The sequence below is a fragment of the Falco rusticolus genome, chromosome 3, assembly GCF_015220075.1.
Source record: "Falco rusticolus isolate bFalRus1 chromosome 3, bFalRus1.pri, whole genome shotgun sequence".
Classification (NCBI taxonomy): Eukaryota; Metazoa; Chordata; class Aves; order Falconiformes; family Falconidae; genus Falco; species Falco rusticolus.
This window is the reverse complement of record NC_051189.1, coordinates 115,517,871-115,545,419: the sequence shown is the minus strand read 5'-3', so window position 1 is coordinate 115,545,419 and position 27,549 is coordinate 115,517,871. Positions and strand designations below refer to the sequence as shown.

Sequence of the window (27,549 nt, the reverse complement as noted above, 5' to 3'; positions counted from 1 at the left end):
CCTCTTGTGGTTTTGGACACGACAACATTTCTGGCCAGACAGTGTTTGCTTTGCTTGCAGAAATCCATAGAGGTCTGTTTCACAAAAAGGGCTTGTGGATGCCTTTGAATTGACTTTACCTGTGGGTAATTACCAACAAAGGAAAACCCACATGTAAAATTCAGTTGTCTCCGTTGTGAGTGATTCTAATGATACAGCTGTAGGCAGTATTAGGGCCAAAATCTGGGAGTGCTTACCAATTGTAGGCAGGTCCCTTTGTGGCCCAGCATGCAAAGGTTGCATTTACACAGACGCCGAGGACTTGAAACTCTTGCAGAAAATGTGGCTTTGTGTATTTAGTTGCTGTCTCCAGACTCCTCCAACGTCAGCTCTAAGTGTCTGGTTTGTTCAAGTCACCAGCTGAGCACAGAATTTGAGGCGGCGCTGCCAGGATGCCAAAGGGGCATCTGCATGGCAGAGCCTGGAAAGTGCTACAGAGAAAAGGACATGTGGTTGTGGCTGTCGCCACTGGGACTGCGGGGTGGGCTGATGGCTCTGAGCTAAGGATGACTCAAAGAATCTGTGTTTCAGTTCGTTCAAGCCTGCAGATAACAGCTGGAGTGTTTGTGCCCTCCTGCAGCTTGCAGCAAGCTCGGTGTGCTGCTAGCGGTCCCCGAGATAATTAACTTGGACAGAGGTGCCAAAAATCCCTGGGGGAGCAAGTCACGCTGCTCTTATGGAGCACTCGGATACCTGCTGCAGCCACTGCCCTGGTGCACACTACAGCTCTTTTAAAAATATACATAGAAACACATTTCATCTGCTGCTCCTAAGGAGTCTCACGCTCAAAGTGAGAACTGCTGTCCTTGCAGAGTCAAAAAAACTATGGTGCCAAAGGTTATACGAGTTACCCAAAGTCACAGAATAGATCACAGTGAAATGGGACAAAGGGAAAGGTTCTTCAGCTTTCCAGGATGAAGATTTACCCCCTGGAACATGCTCTGGGATTTAAGGCTTTTTATTATTGTCTGCTGAAATTGACTTTTTCTAATTGGGCTGTAGCTAGAGAAAACATCTAATGGTCGAGGCTAATTCAGTGATCTAAGTGGAAGAGGCCAGTGCAAGCACAAGAGTGGGGGGAGGTAGCAGGAAGACACTTGCACTAAAGATTTAAGCACAAAAAGACTGATGCTTTTTCCCTTGCTTTTTGTTATGTTTCCTATAGTAAGCTGGTAAAATGCCTACAACAGTCACAAGGTTTAGCTGGCTTTATTTTAACGTAGGGTTTGGTCCCAGAGCTGAAGATGGCTTTAAGGACAGCTTGGGACCCTGTTTTCTTGTTTCTTGCTCAATTTTTTTTCTCCAGTATTCATCAGTTTTCTGCTGTCAGTGCTTCAAAAGCAAATCCTCCAGTTACTAGACAAAAGTCTCTAGTAACTTTTTGCTTGAGCGAGAACACTTTGCCCACGTAAAGACTGCAGGATCTGTCCACCTTTTTCTTCTCAGATGTCTCTTTGTCTATAGCCATAAATTATCAGACATTGCCATCTTTTAAATAGATAGTTTCCTGTTCTGCTTCTTGTAGGTTAGATATTATCTCCTACAGTAAATCATGAGTCAGTGATTAATTCAAGAAGGCCGTTCCCAGAAGCAAATTCTTACAATGTTAAAATTAATATGATGTGAATCCATTATAGTATGATATAGAAAATAATTATGGCCTGCAAACTAGTTTAATCAACTTGGAACATGCTGGGGCAGATACTCAGTTGGAGTGAGTCATTATAAGAAAGTTCACAGTCGTAGCGTACAGGTTGTGTGAGCGAACACGATTACCCCATGTCAGCTGAGTCTCGGTAACTCTGTATGTGTGCTCTTTGCACACCCAAATTGTGAGGTAAGATATGTTTGTTTAAAACACCTTTGCTAATGTTTAAACTGTATCAAATTACTAAAAAAGCATGAATTGCTTCAAGAACATGCATGCAGCCAGTTGTCTCAGCTGATGAGTGGCAGTTTATTAAACTTATTAAATTGTGTCATCTTCATTCTGTCTTCAACTGCTACGCAAAGTCATCAAATATTATAAAGAGTCGATGTGCTGTGCCTCACCAAGCAGTGGTTGTAGCTGGCTTTAAAGCGTGGTTTAAAAGGGGACAGCTCACTAGGAAATGGCTGCAATGCAGACACGCTGTGCAGAAAAAGAGAAAAACTCTCTCTGAAGAGTAACAAAACAATCCAAAAGTAATTGAGTATAGCAAGGCACCATTGAAGGGACAGAAAAGAGCCATTAGCAGTGTGTATATTATTATAAGTGATCTGATAATTGTTAATAACACTCCATATTTTCTTAACACCTTTCACATCTCAAAGCATTCTGAATTCCTGTGGACTAACGCTTACAACACCCCAGCGAGGCCTGGTCACAGTGGCATGGGTGGGGAGCAGCTGGCACAGAACAGTTAAGTGCCTTACCCAAGGGTGAATCAGCAGGAGGTTCAGGAACTGAACCTGCAGGCTGGGTCCTTGGCTGATACAGCCTGGCACAGCTCCACAGCGAGGGCAAGGGCACAACCAGGTACAGTTGTGCACGGGAAGACCGGATTCCCAGTGCTGAGGCTGAACCTCGAAACCCAGTACCTGTTAAAGAGGTAACATCCGCCTACCTTGAGCCTCTTGGCAGAAGTTCCCTCTAACCAACCAACACGGGTCAGATTTCTGGGATGAAAACTCATGGGATGCTGTGGGGTCTTTCAGTATCACAGCCTGTGACACGGCAAGGACAGGGGTTGCTGCTCTCCCAGGGTAAGGGCTGTGTTCGTCCTCCCATGGCACTGAAAAGTAACTGCCTGGTGTGCACTCCAAGTTCATGGCAGCTTGGGGGACAGCTGCACCACAGCAGATCGTGCAGAAATACCTGAGCCAGCTTCATGCTTGCTCCGTTAGACACTGGTGCCAAACTGCCCACAGTGGCACAGACTCCAAACCGGTAAGGCACAGGGCAAGGACCTGGTGCAAAGGTCTGGGCTGTTGCAGGTGCCCTGAAGCTGCACCCAAAGTAGGTAGGTGACACCTAGTTCTAGCGTTTTCTGGAACATCAAATATCACAAGTGTTATACACTAGCTGTGACCCCTCTGACCTTGTCCTCTCTTTACAAATCTACTTATAAGTTATGGATTGGGTGCTGGAGCAAGGATTTTCTTAATCATCCTAGCAATGGGTTGTTGAAACGTGCCACGGTTTCCCTTGCTAAAGTTGATTGGGCTGAAAATGTGGCAAGATCTTGTAGGCGTTTGCAGCTGGATAGTTGGAGATTTTCTTGCATGCAGTGCATGGAACCTGGAAACAGAGGAAGTAAGGAAACTGTCAGTACCTGAGCCGGGAAGAAACTGGGAAGTAACCGAGGCCTGGAATTTACCAAATGTAATTTTTAAGGACAGATCACCTTTTGCATTTTAAAATCATCTGAAACTGCTGGACAGAACTGATGTTCTATGAGATGAAATAGGGGCAAGGGTGACTTTTACAGGTACTATGTTTCATTGTTTTCTTCTTTTTTTGGGGAGATGCTCATCAGCTTCCAAAAGAAACCTTAAGGACAACCTTTACAACTTTTGTTAGAGAGAACAGACCCTGAAATTATTCACTTTAGCTACGAATTTCAGATACTTTAGTACAATATTCTAAATTAAAAGCGTGTGTGTGTATGGATCTTTCTTTACGCTTTGGTAAGGCAACAACAGCTCTACCAATTTTGCTTGAAAAGGCTCATGCAAATTTAAAAAGGACCACCTCTGGGGGAGACTGAGCAAAGGAAATTTCAGCCCCAGAAGAAATGTAAAAGATAAGAGCACATGAAAAAGCAGCTTAGAATAGCTGTTGGACTTCCACCTTAATGATAACTGTCTGACAATGAAAATCATTTTCATTCTTGGCTGGATTTTAGAAACATCCCCAATACAATACTAAATAGGTATTGCAGACATAGTCAACAGAGCCAGTTAAAGACCAGACGCGTAGTCCACTGAAGCCAACACAAAAGCACTAGGTGACTTTAGCAGCTTTGGAAATCAGTCTGAAATAAAATGATTCCTCTTACCCACGAAGGGAAGTATTCAGTTCCTTTCTTTGACAATGAGGTGCTGTTGATCTCTGCGGACTGATGGGTGACACTACAGAATCCTGGACCTCGGTTTTCATTCTAGCAAGAGAAATATTACACGTGTTGACCAAGCTGCATCAGTTACCTCTCTCCCAGGGCAAAGGCAATGAGACACAGGCAGAGGCTTACACTGACGCTAACGGGGCAGCTCCTTTCCCCAGTACATCCTTGCTCTTCATCTTTCTGAGCACAGACCAAAACATACCAGTTCTTTTAGGAATAACTCTGAAAACAGTGATGCTGCAACAGAGCAATTGTCCAAACAGGCCAAATGTGTCCATAGGTGGCTAAACAACTTTTAAACCTTGCTTACAATTGGTCTTACTGGCCCTTAGGGCTGCCAGTTCCACAAATGAACTACTGTTAATGGGTTTTGTTTTATTTGTATATCTGTTGCTGCAAACAGCTTTCATGGCAAATTGCCATCCCCGTTAAACAAATGGAGAATTAACATTGTACATTTACTTCCTTCTTTCAAGTTTAGATTTATTGGGTTTTGGGGATTATTGGGAGAAGCTCACTATTTCATTTTTCTTAATTATCTCACATACATTTCAAGCCATCTTATCTGCCTTCTCTCTGAATTCAACATCTTCAGTGTTTTCAGTCTTTAATGGCACTCTAATGATGATATCTCCTATTTCTAAACTGAGTCTGTTTATGCTGTAGCCTTTTTTTAGAGTTAAGGTGGCCAGAACTAAACATAACATTCCAGCTGAAGGTGTACCAGCAGCCGAGATGATGGTGTTATTGTACTTCCTGTATCATTCTCCAAGTCATCACTTGCACCTCCGAATTTTATGCTTTAATTGCAATTGTGCATTGAGGTAGGTATCTTCATTGTTTCAAAATTATAATCTTTTAATGCAAGTCTCCTGTTGCATGGAAAACTGAGTATTTCTAAGTATGAGGAAGATCAAATTTCTCTACTGTCTGCATGGCAATTTGTATAGACTGGGAGCCACAGCAAATCTGAAATCTCACCTGTAAGATCTGAGTTGGACCTAATTAATTCAGCGTGTGGGCAGAATGCATTATTTGCAGTCACCACACCTTCCCTGACTCTGTTCTCTTTCTGGGCTTTTCAAAAAGAGGACTGGGCAGGATTCTATTTATAGAGCCAAATCAAAACCTGCCTGTGTCATACACGATCCTTCAGCTTTTCAGATGTGGTCCCATGAAGTCCTGAATGCCGTTGGTCACATGCCCTACCTCTGCCAATCCCAGGGAAAAAAAAGCAGGACATGCAAGGTCTGGGACCATACAAAGATGAAAGAAATAGCTTTGTACTAACATAAATGTGAAATTATTTCAGCATGTAGGATGGAAAGAGCTGAAGTTCCTGATCTTTAAGAGCATTCTACCACGATGTGAACTTCATTAATTGTCTTGTCTGCCAGTTACAAATGGAAAATATTCTGGAAGCGCCTGGAATCAACTTAGTTCCTGTTCTGATGACTTCAGAGTTGGATACTGACAGTGATCAGACACCCCCAAAAGAATAGGACGTGCATAACAGTGAGGGAAAGAGAATAGAGGTGCATGGGGTTGAAGAGCAAGGCAATGTGCAGTCAAGAGGACAAAAGAAAATACTTTGGGGTATTATTCCACTCATGCAAAGGCATAGGACTGAATGAAGGGATTTGACTGTGTAGAAGCTTTTGCAGGATCAGAAAGGAGCAGAAAAGATGCAAGGTTAAAAGTGGAGTAGTGGAAGCCTGCATAGGACAAGTACAGGGTTGGTTAAAAACCACCACCCAGACAGGACCTGTGCTGATGCCCACACAGCCGCGGCAACCCTGGAATGACTCGCTCCTCCTTAAGAAACCACCAGAAACAGCAGGGGGAAGAATGGAGGCTCTTGCTCTGCTTGGTCTTGCAAAAGAGTAGACTGAAGGGAAGAATAGCTGGGAGTGGGCAGGCAGTGTTGTCTACTGGAAAAGATGCTGTTGATTTATAGTGAGATCATGGGCGAATCACTTCACCCGTCTGTTTTTCTACCACAGCTGAGCTGTTTCTTGCTACATGTATGGACAAGTGTAATAGTGCTACTACAGTGCTAAAAATAATAAAACCCAAATATGTGCCGCTTCCATTTAATAAACTGGAAGAGCACTGCAAGGAATCAGATCCCAGGTCTCCAGTTCTCACTATTTGTACACATAATCCTTGCAAAATTGGCTTGCCTCATAAAAATGCCACCTGAGTTATAAAGCAGATGGTCACAAATAATCTTTTCCACATATTTTTCTTTGTAGGAAAATGCTTTGGGACAAAACAAAATTTGAGGTGTGTGATGCAACTCTGGGAATTTCAGCAGGGCTGCTCTGACTTACGCTGCGTTTCAGTTTAGCCCCTGTGTGTGATACTCCTAGGATGCCAAACGTACAGAACATTTCTGAAGATGTGGTTTGAGGGCTTGTCCACATGGCGCAGCTATTTTTTATCAACTCCCAGAACTAGAACAGACACTGTGCTGCCCTAGTCTTCAGCTTGCACCTCCACGTGGCCCTGCCATGTGGAAGCCCTGCCACATGCTTGAGGCTCTCCACCCTGGGCTGCATGGACCAGAGGGTTGTGCTGAGGAAAGCAAGATCAGTCCCATTTGCTAGAACTGGCTATTAAAATTGCAGCAGGTTTCCAAAGCAGCTGATAAAAAACTGCATCTGCAAGCTCCATTCCCTGGTGTTGCCCAGGCTTGGCTTCTCTTGCTGACCAGCCTGCTGAGGCTTGGATGGAATCCCGTGCTCAGCCCTGCCCCATAAAGGGGAGTTACTACTCTGGCAGCACATTCTTGATTAGTGCCTTCCAGGATAGCACGTGTCAGGGAAACATCTACAGAGCCCTTCTCCCGTCCAGCGCATCCAGCTCAGGGTTTGGCATGCCCGTCATCACTTCAGTGTTGTTGAAAGTAATTGGAGATTAGACATCTACACGCCCTTGGAAGTTCACCTGCTAAAGTGACTGCACACCTCTGTGCCCTCTGAGTGCTTTGAGTTGTATTCTGGTAGTAGAAGGGGGCATGGTGCTGCAAGGAAAGTCCATCGGCAACACCCCGTGAACGCCAGTGTTCTGGTACCCAGAGGGATCTGTGAAGACAGGAGAAGAGCTACGAAAGTGGGTCAGCTCACCTGTTAGGTATTCTAGGTCAGGTAGTAAGAAGCAAATAAGCTCTTTACGTTGCCTAAATTACAAGTGGATAAACTTCATGTACTGGCATTTATCCCTGACTACCCGGCTAAAGGAATGTGCTTCAAAATGGCTTGTGCTGAAGAGGACAGAGTCAAGTGCTTTTGGGGAGGAAACTAAGTCAGCAGCCCCCAAACAGCCTCGTGTTAATGGACCTAATGCTTCCCCTCCCCTCCCCAGTACAGTAACTTTTCTCTAGGGATAAATCTTAAGAAAGAATCAGCCAAGCCCTTGTGTAGCTTGTGGTTTGGCTTTCTGCCCACTCTGCCCTTCAAGCAGGAAATTCTCAAAGGGAAGGGACTGCTTTGTGAAGCTACCTTAAGACTCTGCCTCTTCTCTTTTAGTCAGAACTTAGCATCAGGTCATCTGGAACTCCTGGAAGCTGACCAGGCAGACTGATGGCGCCTACAGAAGGTATTTAAGCAACGTCTCTACCTTGATCATTTTCCCTCATCTTTTGTCCTTTACGTCCTTGATTGCTGTTATTCAGTCCTGAGATAATGCACTCCTGATATCACCGAGATGGGAGAGACAAGCAAGGAGGAAGAGATCAAAGGAAGGAGAAGAAAGAGAAGATGCCAAAGGCAGAACAAGAAAGAAGATGCCAAATACTTCCTGATTTCCCTACTTTACATACCCGGTACACAAAGTTTCAGAAATTCTTAATATACTTAATTTTCAGAGTTCTGGGGTTACCACGTAGTCACCAGACAGTAGGAGCCTGTCAGCAGGGGCCATGGGCACCCTCGCTCCACCAGCAGAGGAAGCAGCTTGAAAGCTGGATCCAGAAAGCCCAGGAGGCCCTTGGCAGCTGTGAGCATTGGCTGCACTTGAAAAGAAACCCGGCAGAGTGCAGGCTGGGAAAACAGTATGGTTTTAAAATATCTTTCTGCTCCCCTCTGCTGGCCAGATAACAGATGTACCGATGTAATTCCCACAGACCAGGGAAGGATGAGGGTGAAGAACAGCAAAAGATAGGAGGGGTTATCCTGTGCTGTCACTACACAAGCGTTAACTCCACTGATTTCTTTGTATTTGGTCCTGAATTTCAGCGGAATTGCAACACACATCTGTGTGTCCTGGAGAGCTCAAGGTTGGAAATGGGAGCAGGGCTGAAGCCAGGTGGGTGAGAGATGGGCAGATGGTCCAGATGAGGGTGCTGTTACGTGGAGTAATTTCAAGGTTTAAAGCAATAATATTGCATTTACCGTTTTCCTCATCCTGTTATCGGTTGTGATTACAAAGTGAATTTAACAACCTTGATCTCAACTTAGTTGCTATCCTTGTTACAAAACTGGATCATTAAGAGTTACAAAAAATTCAGAACAAAGACATAAACGTCAAACATTTTTGTCACTCGGTTACACTGAAATCTCTTTGACTAAGAATTAAATCCCTTTTTTCCTGAGTTTGTCGTTACTTTCCTATGGTGTTTGTAAGGACTGGAGGAAATCTTGAAACCTAAAAGGAACAGCCAATGATAATAAAATTCTGAATATGGAGATACAGAAAACATGTAACTACAATGCCAGTTTTCATTTTAAATAGGTTGTGTAAGTTAAAGGCAAAACTAACATTAATGCAGTATTCAAGTCAAGAAATCAGCAGTTATTTCTGCATTTAATTTCCCTTTTTTATTTAAGAAGCAAAGGGGGGAAAAAAGCCCTTCGAAGCACTGTGTTTGATGAATGGGCTTTAAGGGTGACTCAGTGCTGTTAAATCATTTTGCAGATTGCCCTCATTTACTAAGTCAGGCATCTTAACCACTCGCTTCACAACTGGCAACTCACAGAGAGGGGCTGACTATCTCTAAACTGAAAATCTGAGGAAAGATGCTGAGCACCCCAGCTCCTGCAGAACTCAGACACTATGCTGCCTGGTGTCACCCAAGAAGTGCTGCGCTTTGCAGGCCTGGAATCAAAGGCCTTGTCTCGGCAGCATCCTTGATTGCCAAGAGACAGTGAGGTGGAAGCTACTATAAGTTTTCAAATTGCATAATCTCTCACAGACACAATAAAACCACGGATATTTCATCTAATTAAGCTCTGGTGTTATTACTACCGGTCACAGGGCTGCACCGGCAATAGTGCTACATTTGGAAAGTTTAAATGTTAGCTCCATGAAAATTTAAGCGTGCTTCTTACCAAGTACAGGTCTTAAGCTGAGCTCTGCAATTAGGGGGAAGGTTAGTGCAGGGAAGAGGTCTGAAGTAATTGCTAGTGACAGGCCTCTTACAGGGGTGGTGTCCAGGCCAAGGAGTTGGTTAGTGCCACAAGAGAGCCAACAGCAAACTTTCCACTGTCTTGCACAGCAACAGGGATATGGTTTGATAGCGTTCCTTATTCCCTTGTGCTGGTTTGTCCCCAAGGACATAAATTCTGGACCTGCAACACCTCTAACTGGCTGTGGGTATAAAGTTTCACTTGCCACTTCCTCATCACTTATTAATGAATCCTTGCCATGCTCTGAAAGGGAAACCTTTGTATGGTTGGGGTTTTCCTTCTTCAGCTGTGAAATGACTGTTGCAAGTCCTGTTCCCATTCACTACGTGGCACCAAGTGATGATCTTCTGCTGGATGCATCATGCTCCAGAACACCCGTGAGCACCCGCGGCAAGGCAGCTAGCCACCTCACAGCACCACTGCGCACCCAACGTAACAACCTTGGGTGGCACTATTTTGTAAACGTTTCTAAAACCAACCACGCAGAACTGTTAATGTGCGGCGGCAAGGCAGAGGCTGAAGGACTGGGTTGGTTTGCTTACAGGAAGGCAGCGAAACAGCCATAACCGTTGTTGCTTTCCCTTCTGTGAGCTGCCGCGGCCCTGCTCACTGCAGGGGTGCTGCGCGGCCTCAGGGGGCGGCGGGGGCTGCCTCAGGGGGCCGAGACCTCAGGGGGCGGCGGGAGGCGGGTGTTGCCTCAGGGGGCCGAGGAGGCTTCAGGGGGCGGCGGGAGGCGGGTGTTGCCTCAGGGGACCGAGGAGGTCGGCGGGAGGCGCCTGAGGGAGGTCCTGCCATAGCGCTACAAGCAAATAACGCCACGGCCCCACCCCGCCCAGGTGAAGTGGCGCGGTGCATGCCGGGAACGGCGTCAGCCCTTCCCGGGAGGTAGCGCGGTGCAGGCTGGGAATGATGGGTACCTGACAGCGGGAGGCGGTGCGGTGAGCGCACGGCGTACACCCCCCCCGCCCCGCCCCTCCCTTCCCCGGTGAGGTGGCACGGTGCATGCCGGTACCGGTGCGTCTCGGGGCTCTCCGGCCTTCACCGGTACCGGCGGCTGAGGGAACGCGTACACCTGGTTGCCAAGACAATGGCGGGCCTAGCTCTCCTCCAATCACAGCGCCTGTTACTTCGGGTGGTCCGGCAGATGCCCAATCACAGGCGAGCTCTCAGAGCCGTTGTGCGCGCTGTTGGACATGCGCGGCTAGTTAAGGTGGCTCGAGGGAGCGCGGATGCGCATGCGCCTTAAGTAGGCCCTGGCAGCTAGGCGATGCCACCACCGCCCCCAAGGCGGGCAGCAGGGGAGGCTGTGCCGGGTGGAGGTGTGGTGCCACGGTTGTCCTGAGAGCCCTGAGCCGGGGAGTCCTTCCTCCTCCCCTCAGGCCCGGGAGGGGCCTGGCCGACGGCAAGGCGCTGCCACGGCCCGGGCGAGCGGCGGAACCCGGCTCCTTCCCTAGCCCGCCCCCTCGGAGCCCGGCGCCGCGCTAGGGTTCATCCCATAGGCTGGGCCAGGCCCGATAGCCGCCCGACAGCCAATCGCCGCTGTTTGCTGGGGCCCGGCCCCGGACTGACAGGGCTGGCAGCGAATGGGAGGGGCCGGGCAGGGACCGACGGCATCTGGGCCGGGGACCGAAGTTGGGGTCGGAGGGCCTGGCCATGGGGGCAGGGCGGCGGCCCTGAGGGAGCAGGTGAGTGCGCGGGGCCGCCGCCCCCCAGGCGCTGCGGGTTTTCGGTGGGTCTTGGTGGGGAACCCGGGCTCCGCTGTGGGTCTCGGCTGGGGAGGGCGGCGTGACCCGGAGGGGCGTCGGGGGGCTGCTCTGCTCGAGTGGGCTGCCCTCACGGCGGGAGAGGCCTTTGCCCCCAGCTCTCCTCACAGCGGGGTGGTTTTGCCCTTTCGTAGCTCGGTTGTGCTGCCCCTGTCGCCCCCGCGCTCCCCAGCACGCCGTGGGACACCCCCTGAGTTACAGCGATCCCCCCTTGCAGGCCCGTGTTGGCCGAGAGAGCCATCAGTTCGCGGCCTGGGCACGGGGTGGGCCTTGCTACCTCAGAATGTGACCACAGGCTACTTGTCCGGGGTCTAGGGGATGCTCAGCCAGTTCAGGTAGCCCTTGAGTGGACTGAGAAGGATGGGCTGCTTGTGAGGATCAGGCCCCTACAATGGCTATACACCAGCATCCCCCTGTTTAGAAAGGGCCTTCACATCACAAGGTGATGCTGATGCTCTTTAAGCCTTTGGTGTAAGGAGCCATCATGGTGTGCAGGGACTACAGATGGGCTTGCTGCGTGCGGTGCTTCCCAGACACCTATAATGAGTTTAGCCTCCACGCTTTGCTCACGAAGTTACACTGAAATGACCTCTGTTAGCATGAAGAGCTGCACTGTCTCGTCCCCAGCACATGGGGATGGTGTGACTAATGTAATGCTGCGTCCTGAACAAACAACAGAGGTAACACAGGCAGTAGAGAAATGAAAAGCAGGGCTTGGAGGGCTCCAGAGACTTTTTGATAAGAGCTTTCCAAATGGCAAGGCCTGATGTTAAATGCCAGCTGCATATGTCACCCTTGGGACCAAGCCAGTTTGCAAGTTCTTTTAAAGCAAGGTCTGTGCGTGTTTCTGTACTAGAGACTTTGTCAGAAGGCATTTAAAATCTGCTTTCCCTGCTGATATGTGCAGTTGTTAATTTAATCCCAGGGAATTTTCTGTGGCCTATCCTTCAGCAGGATTTCATTACAGGTTTTGGACCATCAAGTTCATTTGACTTATTCTCTATTTTTTTTGTTTGCTTGTTTTTCTTAGTGCCACTTTGGAGAAATATAACCTTGCTGCCCCACTGACTGGCTGGAAGTATTGGCTCCTCTACACCTCTCCCTACCCTATTTCAGTGTAGCTTGGTGGGGGAAGAAAAGCAGCAGACGGGCCACAAAGAAATTTTTTTGTGCTTTACTGAACTAATTGTGGCTTGTCCAAGAAAACAGGATGGCTGGGAAGAAGTGGTACCAAGTTACAGACAAGGCGGTTCCAGCAGGGTCCAAGTCTCTTCTGTAAAGAGAAGTTACAGTATCAAAACAGCTGAAAAGTAAACATTCCAATCAACCAAAATGGAAGGAGGCAACAGTCCAAATCTGCAACTTCAGCAGCTCCCATTGGCCACAGCAGCAGTTTCAGTGCAGCCACACACTGACTCCTTTTCTTACAAGGTCAGATTTCTACCCTGGTCTTATCTCTGGGGGTCCTAACTATCCAAGTAAACCAATAATGCAACTGTATTGTGTTTATTTTTTTTTTTTTTTTAGAAAGTGTACTGCCTTTGTATTCAGCCATGCCCGGAGGCCCCAGTATATTATATGCTGTGTAGATAAGCAATGAGAGAAATTCTGTGTCTTGAAGAGCTAGAAAAAGTGAAGAAAGGGCTGGCAGTTAAAAGCTGTGGATGTCTGAGGGTGATTAGGTGCAATAAATTCTGCTAGGTGCCTTTTCAGACTAACCCATACATTAGTAATGGTGATCAGATGTTCTGGTCTGCTGTAGATTCAAGTGCTTGAATTTCACGTGGGTCAACCCATAGCCAATGCCGAGCCTGCAGTTGAGATGGGATGTGCTGCTGTAGTCCTTCCTTATTCTCCAGCTGGGAACAGATCTGCTCCCAAATCAATTTCTTCTGAATCCCTGATTCTGAAAGTGCTCAGAAATTCACAGCAAGAAGGGCTTTTTTTTTCACTGGAAAAAGTACTTTGCTGAGGCTGCAGTCCTTTTATAGGTGCACTGTAAAAGTTGACCTGACTGATGTTGGCTTGCAGGCTTTCAGAGTCCAGAAGCTGATCCCAAACCTGCGCTGCATTTGGGGGCTTTTCAGCTGTGGCACCATCTGCTCCATGTCCTCTAAACTGACGTCCAGTTGCTGAACCAGTAAACTGTGCCTGAGCTTCTCTGCCAACATCTGTAATCACCCAGTGATGTTTTTCTGCCAACTTTACTTGTAGGAAGATCTCTCAGGTGCTTTTGAAAGAAGCCATTTGAGTGAATCTTATTTTCATACATCCCAATAAAAGAGATTTTTGCTCCACTGATAAGAACTTGAAATCTTAAAGTTCCTGCTTTACTGTGTATAAGAAAATCATAAATAGTATATTTACTGTTAAGGGAGGAATACGAATGTGAGCTCAGTTATCCCAAATCAATCAAAGTAAGTACTAGACTTGGAGGCCAGCACCAAAATGAAAAGTGCTAATGACATCTAATGAGATTTACACAGTTGTTCGAAGAACACAAACAATAAATGGCCTCGCTTAGCCTTAGGCTCTTCTGTTTACTCCTAATGTACTTTTCCTTTGTGACTCAGACTGCTTTACATTCTTTTTTATTTCAAATTCTGTCTTTAGACCGTGAGAATTATCACGTTGCTGGGCATGCTAATGTAGAAGGGGTTGAGAGCTTGCTAGGAGCTGCTACCAGTTGCCCATTATTTTGGAATAACTGGTTCATACAGAAAGCAGCATAAAATCTGTGATAATTGGGTTGCCTCATTAAATGGCCTAAACTACCTACTGAACCAGCAGATGATATAAGTGGAGAAGAGCAGAATATCTCTTAAGATGTGAGCTGCAGAATGCAGAGGTCCCTGATCCATACTCTGCTGAATTTCAGGGCAACAAACATCCTCACAAAGAGTTTTTCAAAGGGAGAAATGAGTGAATGGGTTGTTGTGTTTTGCTTTATCTTCTTCCCCTCTGAGAAACTGCAAAGAATGCATATATATGCACACTCATTTAAGTCTCTTGTAGAAAGTATCTGTTAAGGAAAGGTTGTCTTTCACCTGAGTTTCACAGATTTGGAACATAGCCACAGGGAACTTACCTGAATTGCCCTAGATCAGGTAGAAAGGGAGGAAGATAAACAGAGATTTTACTGACGGGTGACCTTGGAACCATTTGCCCTCATCCAGACTGTGCAAAAAGCTCCAGCTTCCTTCAGGGTCTGGTGGCTAAATTTAATACTGGTGTGTTGACTTTTGTTTTTACAGGAGAACTTGATTGGTGCGTTACTAGCTATTTTTGGGCATCTTGTTATCAGTATTGCACTCAACCTCCAGGTGAGTATCATGAAGCAAATATTCACCCTGCCTTAGGCATCCTGCATTAAAAAGCGTTGAGCATGCCAAAGCTGCGCTGCCTTTATTTTCTTTTCTAGAAATACAGCCACATCCGGCTGGCAGGTTCCAAAGACCCCCGAGCCTACTTCAAAACCAAGACATGGTGGTGTGGACTGTTTCTGCTGGTGCTGGGAGAACTGGGAGTGTTTTCCTCCTACGCCTTTGCTCCTCTTTCACTGATTGTGCCACTCAGTGCAGTGTCTGTTATAGGTAAGGGGGAGAGAGACAACAGCTGTACAAGCCTGCGTGCGTTCCTGTGTGAGATTGCTGATCATTAGCCTGATGCATAACTCACTGTTTCTCTCTCCTTTTTTTTTTTATAGCCAGTGCAATCATAGGAATTATATTTATTAAAGAAAAATGGAAGCCCAAGGATTTTTTGAGTAAGTTCCACAGTTTCTTTTCATTTATCCTCTTTGTTTACAAGCCATTCAACACGCAGCACAGCCCCGCAAGAATCATAATTAGAGGGATGACAAGATCTCCATTAACTATAGTACCTCTTTGCAGAAATGCGTCATCTTATCCACTGTTTGTTAAAAAAGGATTGCTTTGTTTTTTTCTGACTTGTGCCAAATCACCTAAATCTCACAGATTTTAGAAATACATGGGAATGGTGTTTGTTTGCAGGATTTGCGAATTATGGTTCTCTAGGCTGAAGCTGCAGCGTAGGGCCTTGACTCTGCAGTAGTGTAGGCACAACTGAGTCAGCTGGATTTCATACATGCGCAAGTGTTTGTGGAACTGAGGCATGAATTCTTGTATTTCTTAGAAAACGGGCTGTGGGCATTGCCAGGCAGGATAAGCCCCAGATTACAGGTCTTGTAGTTCCTGTTTGTTTAGCAGATACTACCTGGTATGAGCTTTTTTTTCCTCACCTCCCAGCATGCGCATTGCCTAGGTTTTTTTTGGTTATAATATTTTGAAAGTGGGGCATGAAGGGCAGAGGAATGAGTCATCCAGAGGAATATGCATGATGTCATTAATGATCATTGTGCATGTGCAATGTTAATTCCATGCATCCACACTAACCCACTAACTTTGTCCTCTCTTTTTTTTTTTTTTTTTCTTGTTTGTCCTTTGGTTGCCGAAGGGCGCTATGTTTTGTCCTTTGTAGGCTGTGGTTTGGCAATTGTTGGAACTTACCTGCTGATAACATTTGGACCTAATAGTCATGAGAAGATGACAGGAGAAAATATCACTAGGCATTTAGTGAGCTGGCCATTTCTGTTGTACATGGTAAGATGGCCCATAAAATATGGGACTGTTTTCTGCTATATGCCTGACTGAGAGTTTAATTTCAAGCATTATTTTTCCTTATGGTTACTACCAAATATTCCTTGGACTTGCTAATGAACCTATGCCATCTTTTCCTGGTGTCAGTTCCACATTGCACATAGACACATGCATGCACAATTTGGAACTCTCCCATTCTGTCTCTGATTGATTCTGTTAGGACTTCAATATGTTTTAACTGAAAAGTTTTAGAGCAGCTTGTTCTCTCCTGACCTGTCAGCTTCAGCCTGTAGCAGTAGTACTGATGGCAGCTGAGAGCAACTGCTCCGGAGGTGTCTGAATACTGTGCTTGCATCTGGGCTTTTTCTTGACTGACTTTCTCTGGAGCCATCAATCAATCATTGAAAAATCTAATGAAATCTCTCATTTTTTAATGGAGATAAGTTGGGACATTAAATAAGATGTGTGCTCCAGGGATCACTTACAGAACCTCATTACAGAAAGAAGGCTGAGACCTCTGATGTGAATATTCAGTCAGGATTATTTGATGATCTGCTTCACCATGAATATAATGTCCCATGTTTTATAGTGTCCCATGTTTCCTGTTCTGCAAGAAGCTATTGAATATCTCATCTAATTAGAATTTAGGATCATGTTAAATTTCATCTATAATTGTGTGGGATCCTCGTGTCGTTTGATTTGCCCTTTTATGTAATTCTAATGTTTGACTGGCTCAATGTTTCTGTTTACTGCAAACCCCATATAGCCTGCATTTTTTTATATTCTCTTTTCTGTCTTTCTTAGCTTGTGGAGATCATCGTATTCTGCCTGCTACTATATTTTTACAAGGAGAAAAATGCAAACTACATTGTAGTTATTCTCCTGCTGGTAGCTTTGCTAGGTAAGTTGATATAAACTTGTAAGATCTTCTAACTCTGGCTTATAACAGTAAACTACAGTAAACCACAGCATCTATGGCATATAGGGAATTATATTCATCTAATTAAAATCATAAAATGCACTAGTCTGCTCCAGAAAACTACTACACATTAGATGAAGCTAATATCTTGCAGTGAAGTTTAGGATCTTTGCAAGTGACTGTTGAACAATTAAGACTTATTTCCCATAAGGATGAATAATCTGCCACATACAGAAAGTGCAAGTTATTTATTAGTGTTCTTAATTTTAATCTGTGCATGCAAAGCGTGGTATGCTATCTTATCTATTCCATGGCTAAGGAAGGCTGATGCAGTGGATGAAAGAGAAGACTTGATCTACAAGAATCTTACTGTCTCTGGGAATATTTGCTGTGTGGCTAAAGAAATGATCACTACCCTGCCATGCCAGTCTGTCCCTACTTAAATTGGGAGAACTTCTGGCCTTGGGGTCACGTGATGCTTTTGATAGCCTCATAGCCTACAGTGGGATCTTACAGTGACTTTGGAAAAGCCAGGATTTCTCTTGTACCTTTTCCCATATAAGTCTGGTTTTTTTAATAAACTGTGATCAGTTTAATCTTTAGAAAGAGTAAATAATAGCAAGGCAGTGATGCAGTCTGACGTGCTGTTGAATCTATGTTGCAGTCCTCTATTTTTGCTATTTATGCAGCTTCAGTTAGTGCAGTCTCTTTTTTTTCTTTTTTTCTTTTTTCTTTCTCTTCTTTTCTTCTTTTAACTGTTTGGGGCTGGGTGTCAGTAACTGATGCCTCAGAGGCTGCACGAATTGCAGGCAAAGCAGCTGTCCTAATTCTGAATGGTCCTGACTTGTGCTTTCAAGAAATGGAAAGGAAATAGGCTCTTTCTGATTCTTGTTTTGAAAGCTTAGCTTTATTAACCAGGCCAATATGGCATCAGAAATTAAAATTTGTATCCTTCCATCATGTGATTGTGCAACGCTGTTTAAACACTTTAAAAAAACCAACAACCAGCCAAACAAAAAAACCAGTAAATGCTCTTAGTCCTGTAGACAAGGGAACAGTGAGACAGAAAGGTTAGGTGATTTATTGAAGGTTGCTGTGAAGTCATCGGGAATAAAACTGGTGGAGTCGATGATAAAATAGGTAGTTTGCATCCCTTGTTTGGCCTGGCTGGCAAAAAGAGTTCAAGTTCTTGTAGATCTTGGTTTTGTTTGCAGTTACCTGTCACATATAGAGCGAACATGTAGTGTTCCTGTCCCTCTGAGCATGTATCAGTGCTTCAGCTGAATCCTGGTAAACATTTACAGGTTCCATGACTGTTGTGACTGTGAAGGCTGTGGCAGGCATGATTGTTGTCTCGATACAAGGAAACTTACAACTCGACTACCCCATATTTTATATCATGTTGGTGTGCATGATTGCGACAGCGATCTTTCAAGCAACGTAAGATATTCACTCTCTTTTTGTCTATAATTGCGCTGGTTTTAGTGGGTCAGTAAATAATAGACACTTTGTTATCCGTTCCAAGAATGCTGATTAAATTTTAGGAGAAGAATTATCCATTTCCTTCAGTGACCTGTCCTCAAATCCATGTCACAGGAGCCTGGGATAGTGGTGGTCTTTGCTTTTCCATGTAGTGACACTGCCAGTAGTTTTAATCCCAGATTTGTACATCATTCAAGTATTTGCAAAACAATGTTAGGAATGAAATAGCAGCAAATCAAATACAGTATCTGTGCACTGGGTAAAACCAAAGTGCAGAATCAGTGTTGTTGACGATGTGTCTTTGGTTTTTTATATCTGTACTTGCCGTAACATAAAAAGCTGGTAGCGGCAGGGATGAAAAGCTATTCAAAACATGAGTGACATTCTGGCCCTAAGGTCATGGCAGTAATTCCATTGCTTTTAGTCAGTACAGCCATAAGGCTTACTCTTCTATCATTTATATGAATTCCAAGGGATGCTGCAGGTTTAGTGAGAAAGAGAATAAATTTCTAAAATGTATGCATTGCTTTTGAAAGGTGTTTCCAAAAAGGAGACCTGTAATAGTCCCTGGTAAGTGCTGTACAGTTTGAGTATCCTTCCCAAATCAACCCCTGTTGTCTGTCATTGTATTGCAGGTTTTTAGCTCAAGCATCACAGCTGTATGACTCATCTCAGATTGCCAGCATCGGCTATATCCTGTCCACAACAGTAGCAATCACAGCAGGTAACAGTGTGTTGGTCCTTTCTAAAAGAAGGGCGAAAGATTTTGGAAAATGATCCTTGCTTATGGATGAGGGAGGTGAATACTCAGGAAGATGATGACTTGTATTTTCTTGTCATCTGTCTTCTGCAGCTGGCTTTGTTACATTTTTTCCTCCCGAAAATGTGAATCATCCCATTAGACTGCGTTAAAATGTTCTGTTAAGTTCTGTCATTTTGTTTAAAGCACATGGGTACTTACGTTTGAGACTGTATTACTCATACCATGCTAGCCTGTAAAGAGGGTGATGTATGATCTTAGAGGTGCAACTTGAATACGCAGCTTTTGTTAAAACGCATGTGATACAGTGTAGAAATGTATTTGCTTCCTCTGTACAAAGTTGTTACAATTTTCTGCCTGATAGTAGTGTTTGCATTGTATCTAGAATGCAGCTGCTCACAGCCTTTTTATAGGCACTTTTTTCTTTCTGAACAGTTTACTCCACTTTCAGCCCTTGCCCACATAGGAAAAGCTTTGTCTGCATGAACAAAGATGAGCATTTTAAACGCCTGAGGCTTCAACCCTGCCAAGCAGCCTTCTTAAGGTTTTCTTCTCCCCACTTAGACATATGAGCAAAACTGAGGAAAACAAACAAACCAACCAAAACCCCAACATTCGAGAAAGTACCCATCACTGTCAAGCCAATGCACTGTCTGTGTAAACAGTAATGCTTTTTTAGATATATAAGGGCAATAGCTTCCCCCGTAAATTACACATAGCCTTTTAATGCTCTTCGTCAGTGTCATGAGAGAGAATGGCCTACTCTTTGGTGAATGTTTATTTTCAGTTGCATTCCAAACCATACGCTGCTCTCAGATTTATCAGTTTATTTACTTTACTTCAATTAGAAATGTAAAGAGTAGAAGCCAGAATGTGTGTCCTTTTGACATCCAGGGCACCAAGGACACTTGGGATCGTACAGGTTTGAGCTGTATATGCTTGTTTGGGGCCAAGAGTTTGTATCCTGTTGAGGTTAGAGAGATTTGATTTGGTTTGTCATGAGACTTCAGAAATACAGTCCAGCAATATTTCCTTCGCAATCCCCTATCCCAGTATGGAAAGATTTGTGCTAATTGCTGTGCTGCTTGCATCTGTATTAGTTACACTGGTATCGCTATTTTGGTAGTGAAATTCTAAAAGATTTGTCAATAAATTGTGTTAAAGTAGAAATCAGGCCACCTTTTCCTATTTTAAGATCATAAAAAAACCCAAAGGTGCTGACTATAAAAATAGAAATCTTACATGATTTGGTTTCTGGAGTGACTAGTGCTGGAGATGTAGCACTAATTGCTCAAGTAAGCTGGGAAGGAAGATGTAATGAATTATTTTCTTTTAAAGGAGCAACTTTTTACTTGGATTTCACCGGTGAGGATGTTCTGCATATATGTATGTTTGCGCTTGGGTAAGTGTTTAAATTTCCTTGATAGAAAACTGGAAAGTATTTCTTCATATGACTAAAATAATTTAAAAAAAAAGTATGTATGTATCTATCCACGTATGTTTTGGAGGTACATACTGTCTTGGAGAGGAGGACAAATTGAAAGCACCTTCTTTGTTAGAGCAGACAATGGCCCATAGCTCTCAGGATCTTGTCAGAATGATGATGGATGCTCTAGAGGAACCGTGTAACACTAGGTTATGCATAATTGTACAACATTAAACACTAAATCCTTTACTGACCCCACTGGAGATCAGCTTGGCTGTTGAAGCATATAGGCTGTTTTTCAAGCTACCTGCTCATGAATCTAGAAGAATTGCACAATAACTAAAAGAAGCTGCCTCTAGGGAATCTTATTTCAGGTTTTGCACTGAGCTTCACTGAACTGTGACTGGACTTCTGGAGTCCTATTTCTGAGGGCATGGGCACTCTCACAGTGAAGATATGATCAGTAAAACATTTGCTGTGTAACTCAGTATTTACTCTTAGTACAGTGTCTTGATGTGATTAGCTCTCCATAATTGGGACATTCTGAAATGCCTTTCAGATTAGTACAGAAGAAAAACAACAATTGGGAGATTAATGTTATGAACTGCCCCTTTCTCTGTCAATGTACTGTAAAGATCAAGATTAACAGTTGTTAGTTTGTTTACCTATGGGAAACCTTTCAAAGGTCAGGCTGCTAAATCCTGGAGTTTCATCAAAGAAAACCAAATTTTGATATGTTTCCTTTCCCCTTTAGTTAGTCAAAGGTAATTAATTAATGTGAAGACCGTTGCCTGCATTTTGATACAGAAAAGGTGAAATTGTTCTGATTGCTAGGTGGATTTCAATACTGTTGAAGAGGGTTATTCAGTTGGGACAGTTCCCTGTAATTCTGACTTCACAGTTCTTTCACTTTCAGTTCTGAGTAATTCTTTGTGGTGCTACAAGACAGGCACTTGGAAGAAGCAGCATGCAATATTGCTCTCTTTTTCTTTTCCCTTTTCACAGTTATCTCAGTAGATCTTCTTTTCTCTCTCAGATGCCTCATAGCATTTCTAGGTGTCTTCCTGATCACAAGAAATAGGAAGAAGTCTATCCCATTTGAACCGTACATATCAATGGATGCTATGCCAGGTAACGGTAAAAATACAGTGGTTTATCACTCTTTCTCTCTTAAATGTTAGGCTTCACAACGAAATCTCAAGCTTTAGGTTCTGCAAGTGTCTGGATATATCAGGTGGCTGTCTTGTTTTCTGGTTTTTTCTTCTCTTGTTTGTTTGTGCCATGTGAGGGGTATGTGCATGTTTTGCGTAGAGCAGAGAAGTGACGTGCCACTTAGATGCCACTTGTGCTGGGTCCTCTGACACCTAATGCCATATTTTATCAGAACAGCCTTGTCCAGTTGGCTGCTATCTGGGAAGACAAACTAGCTTTGAGCGTACACTTGGGACTGGGCTTGGTCTTCATCTAGCGGGAAGAATTGATTGTTGGGAAAGGCTGAGATATGTTGCCAGAGGGAGCAGAAATTTCTTTTGGAAAGTACAGCTAAACTCTCTGGTGAGCCGCATAAAAGATATGCAGCACTTGATAAATAACTGACTGCCATCTCTCATTCACTTGAAGCTTATTTCTCCATCAGTTGCTTTAGTGCCAAGCAGAAAAACATTATGTCTTTCATTTAACGCTCCAGGAACTGATGAGCCACATATCATGAACACTAAGTCTTTATAATTTTCTGATTTAAGAGTGCAGGAAGAATGCACTTTTGTTCTGAAGCATTTAATCTCTGTCTTTGCTCTTTTCAGGCATGCAGAACATGCACGATAAAGGGATTGCAGTTCAGCCTGACCTCAAAGCTTCTTTTTCCTACGGTGCCCTAGAGAACAATGACAACATGCCGGAAATCTATACTCCAGCTACACTGCCGATTGTGCAGGAGCAGCATGGTTCCAAAGGAGTTTCTGCTCCACCCTACAGGGTGCTGGAGCACAGCAAAAAGGAGTGAGTGACCTTTAAAGAACTGATTTGAATCGTCAGAAGTATGACCTTTATTTATTTACCCATTAAAATATAAGCAAGTGTAAAACCAACCTTGATATAGTTTAAAGCTCATCTCGAGCTTAACTTTCAGGGCTGATTATTAAAATAAACAACTCTCTAGCTGTGAACTTGAAAGCATTCATCTTAGTGAGAAGTAAATCACAGTTCTCCATTGAAGGCTGCCATCTGGAAGCATGAAATGGTGAGTGCAGCATCACGGCAGTATGAAACTGATGAGATAGCGGATGCTGTGAAAACACAGAGCCGTGGGAAGAGACGTGACTGTGCAATTTTTAGTCCTGCTGGGAGTGGGTTTATCTCCAAATAGAAGTTTTCAGGAGTTGCTCACAGAGGGAGGAAGGCAGGATTTAATCTTTCATATATAGAGACTGTGACAGATTTCCAAAAAAGTTGTAAATCCTCACGTCTCTAGCGTGACCACCAAACTACCTTAACATTGCAATAAAATGTGATTGTTTCAAGCATGAATACCGAGTGTCTTTAGAGCAGCAGAACTGGTTAGAGTAAGCAAACTACTTTATTCCTTCAAAACATGAATCTTGGAACACTTCCTGTACAAAATTCTTTGGCAGGTGTTGAACATATGCACTGAGTATGTGAATTGTTATTATAGCACCACTGGATTATATGGCAGCTTAGAACAAGGATTATTTGTCTGTTTTCTGGTTACATAGCAGGAGCTTCAGGCTGGATTAAATGATGCAGAGGGAACACTGTATAGTACAAGAACAAGGAGAAATGAGAATAGTAACATGACTGGTATCTGGTGGGAATTTTTTGTAGTTCTTGATGAGGTCCTAATTCTATATCAGTTTTCTTCCTGGTTGAGGCAGGATTTCCAACTTCGTTTAGTGGTCTTAAATGCTTAAAGGTGTTGACATTCCTTAGTTGAAAAGCTCAGTCTAGCTGTTGTAGGCTGGGTGTCCCGTGTAGTCCCATGCTCCCCTGCCTCTTTTTTTTTTTTTTTCTTTTAAAAAACGCAAAAAAAAAGATACTAGTCTAATACTGTGAATGACCTAAGAACTAAAAAGAAGTGTGCAAAGTCCAGCACTCAGTGCGGACTGTAAGAATAATGGAGCACTGTGTACTCGTGATATTTATCTTTCCAGCTTCCAAGAGATGGCTAGAAGCTGATATGAAGGGAGAATAGAGACAAGGCGGGGCAGGGGGAACTTGTCAAGTGGAAAGGACAAAGTACGAAGTTTACTGGCATATGCAAGTTGTACTGGCACTTTGATATCAACATCTTCTCTAAAAGCTGTTGTTTTGCTGGGAAACAGAATTTTAATTCTGCTTGGTTTGTCTTGGAGTGTATGGGTAGTGGAGTGTCTCCAGGACCTTAGAAGACTGTACTTGAAATGAATAGTACTTGTGTTCTGTGCATTTTTAAGTGGTTACTCTGATACCGAGGATTTTGGGAGGATCTTGGACTTGAAACAATGGCTTTCTGGTTTTTTTGGGGGGTTGTTTTGTTTTTTGGTTTTTGTTTAATTGACTCATGGCCAGTTTCTGTTTCCACTACCAAAAATTCTCAAGAACTCCACTGAATCATGTATAGTTATTCCAGATTCTTGTTATTGTATATGACAACAGATCTGTTCTTCTGCATGTTTGCCTTGCCAGCTATGAAAACTAATTCAATTTGGAAATACTTGAGATTGCTTTGCAGCTTAGAAAAATTATAACCTCCCACCCTGCCCCTGCAAAGAGTAGATGCCTAGTGCCTGCACGTGTACCTATATGTGAAGTTTCTTCACCAACTTGGCATGTCTGACAATCCAGATCTTATCAATGGCATCCTGTATGCTCCAGCTTATGAAACCTCAAGAAATAACAGCTTTTCTTTTACCCTCAGTACTTTTTGTGTTTAAGTAAGATAACAATGTTAATGGGCTAATACTGCCAGAACATTAATCTTGTTGCAGTTGCAGTGACACTGATTTACTACCTTTGGCTTTGTATCCCCGGTAATCGATTGTTTGTGAATTTATGTGCAGCTTTTGTTCATTAACAATACAAAACAAAGTACTACAGGGGAGGCTGAATGGGAAGGGTACAAGAATGCTGGCTTTTCTTATCTCTTTCCTTTTAATCAATGAGGCAATAGTTTGACCTATTAGTTCTGAAACCACAGAAACATAATGTTTTAAAACAAGCCGTGCTAAACCATGCATACATTTTACATGGCAATATTCTCTGTGTTTAATTATTACAGAAGTTGCTGTGGTATAAAATAATTATTCAGAAGGGCCTAAATGTTTTACTATTGACTTGTTGGTCCTGTGTGTAACAGAATGCAGTTTTCCCAGTTCTTAGTTTCTTGGAGGTATTTAAAAGCTGCTGCTGACTGGTGTACAAACTTGGAGCCAGTAAACAGCTGGTTTTTCTGCTAATTGCAGGACCTGACATCATGAGAGACAGGCACAGAGTGCTTTGCCGGGGGTAGAGAGCTACTCTGATGTGGAGCCCTTGCTTGCACTTCTCTTTTGGGGGCTGCTCTCTGGCCTGATTCAGTGATTTTTATTTTTTTTTGCAGTAAACTGCCCAGATTCTCCACAGCCTTGCAGCCTGAGCACGGACTGACTTCTGGCCTGACCTTTCTGTTTGTCAGAGAGCCCTCAGTTGTCAGCACATGGCTGTGTTCTGCTCTGAGTGAAATTTCCTCCAGCCATAACCTGAGCTTATGTATTATTATGCTGTTTTGGCCCTTTTCTTTCAAAGACTCTAAAGGCAAGAGTCTTGCTCCAAAGTTTTATATAACCATGTTTTATTTACAGTCTGTGTGTTTAAATAGTTCTACTTAATGATGACAGCTCCCTTTACCTGCAGCGACAGTTGCTTGTGGAAACTTCCTGACAAAGGACTCCAAGGGAGGTGATGTCTGTTTCTACAGCACATAAATCACTATTTTTGATTATGCTGTGGTGCCACATCGGTAGAGCCTGAGGTGCTCCTTGGGCTGTAGGTCTCAACTCAATGCACTGATGTTGTAAGGGTCACATTTTCCCCCTGTGTTAGGCACTGTAAGCACAGTAGAAGGACTGCCAGACTGCACCTTGCTCCTGCTTGCTGCCTGTGTTCAATACTTGAATTTTAAAATGCAGGGGGTGTTTGTATTTTAGGCACTTCCCCCTTTCCTGCTTTTTCTCCCTAGCTTCCAAAAGATTGTATTTTCTGCTCTTCATCACAGTCTTGCAGCCGCTGCCTCTGTTGCTGAGAAGGCATGAACAGGGCCCCTAGAAGCTAAACATCTGTTTAAATATGATTGTAGGACTTCTGTGGTCTTCTAACAGGGGGAGGGTATAGCTCAGGATTGAAATAAACTCCATACCTCCTTTCTAGTTCAGAGTTTACAAGCTGAAAACAGGAAGCTATTTGTACCCTCAAGTCTATCCTTTTTACAGAATATTTGTTAGTCTGAGGTGACAATGGCCATGCCCAGGATTGCAGCAAACATTTACAGCTAAACAGCACATGAAGATGTAAAGGAGAGGAGCCCTGTGCCGCATTCTAGTCCTTGCAGCGTGAAAAATAATCTGTTGGTGTACAGCACACTTTAACATGTATGTGTCAAAATTCCAGTTTATCTAGGGCTGATCCTGAGAGAGGCAGGGCGCTGTGAAGAGCAGAGTATGCTTAGATTTCCAAATGTGCAGCATTTTTCAGCATCAAGAGCTGAAAAAGTATGCATAAAAATAAAGTGACTGCTGTCTCCTTTACTAAGCTGGTGGAATAGCTCCTCAACTCTCTTATCTCCCAGCTGCTTTATCAAATGTGAACTGACATCTATTGCCTCCACGCTGTGTGGCTTTTCAATGCACCAGAGCACTTAATATATTCTCAGTGTGTATCTTACATGTAATTTAATGCTGTGGAATACAGCTCCTGTGTTGGTTGAATGTACAAAATGATTTGCCTACAATGTTCTCTTGTTCACCCTAAAATGTGTAAATAAATCAGGCTTTACAGTATTGGATTATAAGAATAACGGCTCAATTTTTCATAAGCACTGTTGCATGTCTATTTAATTCTATTTGTCTTTTAGGTGAGACCTTTGGAAATGAAACCTAATAAAAGATTTTGGTAAAACGTACAGAATTCTGGCCTGCTCCATACTCTTGGTATAGCTTTAATCAGCCATAAATGTTTTGAGAGAAGTTAAGACAGAATTAGTTTCCAACCATAAGTACAACGTGAGTTCAAAGAACTGTCTTTTCTTAACAGGATACTTGTAAATGAAATGCAGATTGCTACATGGGGCTGCAGCATTACTAATGCTTGCACTTTTACATGAGTCTCCAAGTATTTGGTGTCAGCTTTAGGAGTCATGCAATTTACTTTAAAATCTTAGTTTTACAGGGCTTTCAAAAACCAAAAATTCTTAGCATTTGCTATTTCAGAGAAGAGCTTGTAAATGTGATCTAAGTATAGCCTAAAGGAGTGGGGGGACAGACGGACGACGATGGGCACACGCATGATGAGACAAATCACAAAAACATTATATTGTTGGTGGTCTGACTCATGATTTTTGCATGCCTGCCAACTCCATACTGAAATTGAGACAACAGTGTGCTTCTCTGAGACAGTGAAGACCTCTAATAGTAGTTGGGAACGCTACGCTGTAGGAGATGTCATCCTTCAGATACAGGATATCGTGTCTTTGATTGCAGGAGTAGACAGCTTAAGGGCATTTCCTAACAATGCCACTAAGATACAGACGGTCATAAATTTAGAATACTGGCAACATAGCTTAATCGAATACTTGCCAACCTAATTAATGCTCACCATATGGGTTTTAGTCCAGGGGGATAAGCAGAAGATAACCCTCAGGATACTCTTAATTATATGTATCTCTTGGGGTCCCAAACCACAAATGGAAAACAAAACAAAAACAGCCTTATCTGCTTTGGTGTTAGAGCTGCACTTCATGGAAGTCCCTGGACATGAGTATTAAAACACTGTCTAGCAC

The 27,549-nt window shown here is 43.6% G+C and overlaps 1 protein-coding gene and 1 long non-coding RNA gene across 3 annotated transcripts; one reads left to right on the top strand and one right to left on the bottom strand.

Moving 5' to 3' along the window:
• Window positions 1–838: 838 nt before the first annotated feature.
• On the bottom strand, window positions 839–10,602 carry LOC119144625. Its single transcript, XR_005103174.1, has 3 exons — window positions 10,471–10,602; window positions 4,080–4,181; window positions 839–3,319 (listed from the first exon to the last, which is right to left on the bottom strand). It is a non-coding gene; the product is annotated as an uncharacterized LOC119144625 (long non-coding RNA).
• NIPAL3 (NIPA like domain containing 3) lies at window positions 10,425–26,673 on the top strand. 2 transcript variants are annotated; one of them, XM_037380172.1, is made up of 12 exons: window positions 10,425–10,491; window positions 12,347–12,747; window positions 14,571–14,639; window positions 14,738–14,909; window positions 15,023–15,082; window positions 15,793–15,938; window positions 16,740–16,836; window positions 18,159–18,294; window positions 18,972–19,060; window positions 20,435–20,498; window positions 21,559–21,653; window positions 22,325–26,673. In XM_037380172.1, the coding sequence occupies exons 2-12, from the start codon at window positions 12,649–12,651 to the stop codon at window positions 22,522–22,524; spliced, it is 1,227 nt and encodes a 408-aa protein (XP_037236069.1). In that variant the 5' UTR covers window positions 10,425–10,491; window positions 12,347–12,648; the 3' UTR covers window positions 22,525–26,673. The 2 variants fall into 2 exon arrangements, with proteins under 2 accessions (XP_037236069.1, XP_037236068.1); XM_037380171.1 differs by lacking the exon at window positions 10,425–10,491 and adding an exon at window positions 11,105–11,238.
• Window positions 26,674–27,549: the final 876 nt, after the last annotated feature.